Genomic DNA, 4644 nt, shown 5'->3' on the forward strand with positions numbered 1-4644 from the left:
TTTTTTACAAACATTGCAGTCTTTGACCCTAGTACCATTGGCAGGACAACTAAACTAGACCCAACATCTTTCAGCCCGGTCTCTAGAATCCGCATCAGACAACCATTGAGTTCAAAAATAAGTATTCATGGAACTGAGGTAACAATAATTTACCTATTATAAGTTAGTCAATGCACGACAAAATGAAGAAAGTATCATAACTATGCCAATTTTGAAACATATCAATCACAACAAATTCATTCCAACAAGAAACTAGAACAGAAAAAAATGCACTAGACTTCGAGGCTCAACAGCCTTTTTACTCGATCAGAACATAGTTACACAGAAAAACAAAATGAAACAACAAACACCAAAAAAAGAAAAAAGAACAGAGCTATTGTAATCTGTTACGAACCATTTGTCCCATGTTGGTAGTATGGGATGCCAATGTGAGGTATCCCACATCGGTAGAATGGGATGCTGTTGTGGGGTATATATGTGCTTGGGTTCCCTCCCTCTAACAGCTAGCTTTTAGGGGTGAGTTCTCCTAAGGCACATATCAAGTGGTATCAGAGCTAGACACTATGGCTACCAACAAAGAAAGAATCGAGAGTTTAGAAGCGGGGCTCGGGGGACTTCAAGCTAACTTAAGCAGAATGGAGCTGTGTGTTAATGACAAACTACACCAGCTCGAGACTGCTATTAGCAAGGTCTCCAAAGCTTTGCTTACCAGACAGGAACCAACTTCCAGCCACATCAACGAACACAACGGACAGTTCTCCTACAGGCATTCTCATGAAAACACAAAAGGGGGACGACCGGTGTTCTCCTCTAAGTTGGCCAAGATGGAACTTCCCAAGTATTTTGGTGACGACCCAACTGAATGGTTCGCTTGTGTCGACCAATTCTTTGAATACCAGGGCACCTCAGAAACACAAAAGGTGTCTTTGGCTTCCTTTCATTTGGAAGGAGAAGCAAATCAATGGTGGCAGTGGTTACGCCGGGCGTCTTAGGAGGAAGGAAAGGAAGTGTCTTGGAAGATTTTTGTGGAAGAATTATGGTCTCGCTTTGGTCCAACCGATTGTGAAGACTTTGACGAGTCATTATAAAAAATAAGACAGATGGGGTCTTTGCGCGAGTACCATAAGGAGTTCGAAAGATTGGGGAATAGAGTGCATGGGTGGACTCAGAAGGCATTGGTAGGCACCTTTATGGGAGGCCTCAAAACTGAAAAATAGATGGGATTCGGATGTTTAAACCGAAATCCTTGAAGGAAGCCATCAGTTTGGCTAGGGTGAAAGATGAGCAGCTGCACCGCCATGAGAAGACTTTGCGTCCAGTCACTAGGACCACGGTCGACTCTTCCCCAATGAGACTGAAATCTGCTCCACCACTGAAATGACTCACTTGGACTGAGATGCAAAGGAGGCATGTTTAAGGGCTTTGTTTTAATTGCGACGAAAAATTTGGAGCGGGGCACAAATGCAGGGGACCACAGTTTCTTGCTTGAAGGAGATTTATGACAAAGGTGAACCAAATGACGAAGAAGGAACCTACACCAACCTATGCGGAGAACCTGAAATTTCACTCCACGCTCTCACGGGGTGGTCAACAGCTAGAACCATGCGAGTCTCGATGAAGGTGGGATCCCACAAATTGATCGTTCTTATTGATAGTGGGTCAACCCATAATTTCATCAATGATAGGATAGCTGAATTGTTGCAATTACCGGTGGTGCCAACTGAACCCTTTAATGTGAAGGTGGATATGGTGCTAGGAGTTCATTGGCTTGAATAATTGGGCACGGTGGCTTGTGACTGGAAAAAGATGACAATGGAGTTTTCGTTGAAGAACCAACGTCGGCAATTGAAAGGGATTGATAACCAACCGATTCAACCTACAGAATTCAAAACAATTTCAAAAGAGATGAAGCAAGGAAATTCTATATTTGTCATTTGTCTACAAGCAGCCATGGAGGAAGTACCTCAAAGACTTCAGTCGAACATGCAGCAATTGTTAGAAGAGTTCGAGGACATTTATCAGGAACCAACGCAGCTGCCACCAAAGAGGGAGATCGATCACTGCATCATTCTCAAAGAAGGGACCGAGCCAATTAATGTCCGTCCATACAGGTATGTCTACTTTCAAAAAGCTGAAATAGAAAAACAAGTTCAAGACATGTTAAGGTTGGGGCTAATAAGGTCTAGCACAAATCCTTTCTCTTCTCTTGTCTTGCTAGTCAAAAAGATAGATGGAAGTTGGCATTTCTGTACCGATTACAGGGCTCTTAATGTCGTAACCATTAAAGATAGGTTTCCTATTCCAACCATTGATGATATGCTAAATGAGCTACAACCTTCTTTACTAAGCTTTATTTACGGTCAGGTTAGCATTAGGTACGGATACACCCATTAGATATTCACAAAACTGCCTTTTGCACACACAATGGTCATTACGAATATTTGGTTATGCCCTTTGGCTTGTATAATGCTCCTTCAACCTTTCAGGCCATCATGAATTTCATATTTCGTCCATATCTTCAAAAATTTGTGTTAGTCTTTTTTGATGATATTCTCATTTATAGCCCCAATTGGATCATGCATCTTAAACATGTTAGAACAACTTTTGAAATATTAAGGCATCACAAATTTTTCATCAAGCTTAGCAAGTGTACATTCGGCTAGCAAGAAGTCGAATATTTAGGCCACATTGTAACACCCCATGGTGTCAAGGTGGACCAAGGGAAGATTAAGGCTATGCTTAATTGGCCTATACCCACTAATGTTTCTGACTTGCGCGGCTTCTTAGGCCTTACAGTTTATTACAGAAAGTTTGCCTGCAATTATGGAGTTATAGCTTGGCCACTCACCAATCTCTTAAACAAGGGGGAGTTTCGATGGACAGCAGAAGCAGAGGATGCACTTACAGCCTTAAAGCACGCAATGACTACTACCCCCACACTTGCTATGCCAAATTTTAATGGACCCTTCGTCATTGAATCTGATGCTTCAGGTGCTGGCATTGGAGCAGTGTTGACACAACAAGGGAGATCCGTAGCATTCATGAGCCGAGCCTTGGGAATCAATAAACAATCGTGGTCTACCTATGCCAAGGAGTTGCTTGCCATTGTTCAAGCTATTCGGACTTGGCACCCCTACTTGTAGGGCCGAAAGTTCTATGTCCAAACTGACCAACGCAGCCTCAAATATTTGATGGAGCAGCGCATTGTGACGTCTGAACAACAGAAGTGGGTGTCCAAATTGCTGGGATATGACTATGAGATCACTTACAAACCGGGACGGGAGAATTCTGTTGCTGATGCTTTGTCAAGAGTAATAGACAGTCCTAGCCTTAATACTCTTTTTGTCCCTCAAACATCTCTATGGAGTGCAATCAAGAATGAAGCCAACGAACATCCCTACATGGTCCGAATTGGCAAGCTTGAAACTGAAAATCCGGGAGCTCCCTATACATGGCGGAATGGCTTGGTATGTTACGAAAACGGTGTAGTGATTCCTCCTAATTTCCAACTCGTCAATCAACTATTGCAAGGATTCCATGATTCACTGTATGGAGGACATCTAGGTTATTGAGAACATACAAGCGCTTGGCACAACAATTCTATTGGCCATCAATGTATAAGGGAATTCAACAATATGTGGACTCTTGCACTGTTTGCCAAAAAAATAAGGCAGAGACTTTATCCCCAGTGGGTCTTCTCCAACCACAACCCGTCCCTTGCCAAGTATGGGACGACATCACCATGGATTTTATAGAAGGGTTACCACCCTCTAATGGCAAAACCACTATTTTTGTGGTAGTGGACCATATAAGTAATCGAATGAAACAAATGGCCAATACCAAAAGAGGGGATGTGGAATTCCAAGTGGGAGATTTGGTCTTCCTTAAACTCCACCCTTATCGACAACAAAATGTCCATAGGAGAGAACATCAAAAGCAGGCTAGTCGCTATTATGGGCCATACCAAATTGAAGAAAGAATTGGAAAAGTAGCTTACAAACTACGACTACCTGCAGGCTCTCGAATTCACCTGGTTTTCCATATTTCACTACTCAAAAGGCAAGTAGGGGAGACTACTACAACTAGCACTGAGTTGTCTCCCCTAACCGATGATGGAGAACTTGTCATGGAACCTGAAGCCATTTTGGATACTCGGTGGGTTAAGATATGATCAAGTTTCGTTGAAGAAAGCCTAATCCAATGGAAGAACCTTCCCAAAGAAGATGCCACGTGGGAAAATACTCAAGAGCTGCGAAACAAGTACGTCAACTTGAACCTTGAGGACAAGATCCCTCTGAAAGATGGGGGCAATGATAGGCTAAAAAGATCAATCGAGTGCCTATCCGCAATCTGAGGTACGAGGAGTAAGCTGCATCACATGCATGGGCCATGCAAGCAACAAGTGACGTGGCGGAGTGAGTAGCATCACTTGCATGGGACATGCATGCAACAAACAACAAGTGACGTGGACAGGGGCTTACATTAGTTGTTATTCTGCTTGCATAAGAATAGGTCAATCCGTTAGGAAGGATAATGTTGTTATTTTGTTTGCATAGGAATAGGTCAATCGGTTAGGAAGGATAATGTTATTGCTGTTATTTTGTTTGCTTAAGAATAGGTCAATCAGTTAGGATAAGCCCATTA

The 4644-nt window shown here is 42.7% G+C and overlaps 1 protein-coding gene across 1 annotated transcript; it reads left to right on the top strand.

Moving 5' to 3' along the window:
- Nucleotides 1-3742: 3742 nt before the first annotated feature.
- On the top strand, nt 3743-4171 carry LOC148874166 (uncharacterized). Its single transcript, XM_088959552.1, has one exon. The coding sequence runs from the start codon at nt 3743-3745 to the stop codon at nt 4169-4171; it is 429 nt and encodes a 142-aa protein (XP_088815678.1).
- The last annotated feature ends 473 nt before the right edge of the window (nt 4172-4644 follow it).

The sequence above is a fragment of the Nelumbo lutea genome, chromosome 1 (genome assembly GCF_056320005.1).
Source record: "Nelumbo lutea isolate HS-2025 chromosome 1, American lotus-T2T, whole genome shotgun sequence".
Classification (NCBI taxonomy): domain Eukaryota; kingdom Viridiplantae; phylum Streptophyta; class Magnoliopsida; order Proteales; family Nelumbonaceae; genus Nelumbo; species Nelumbo lutea.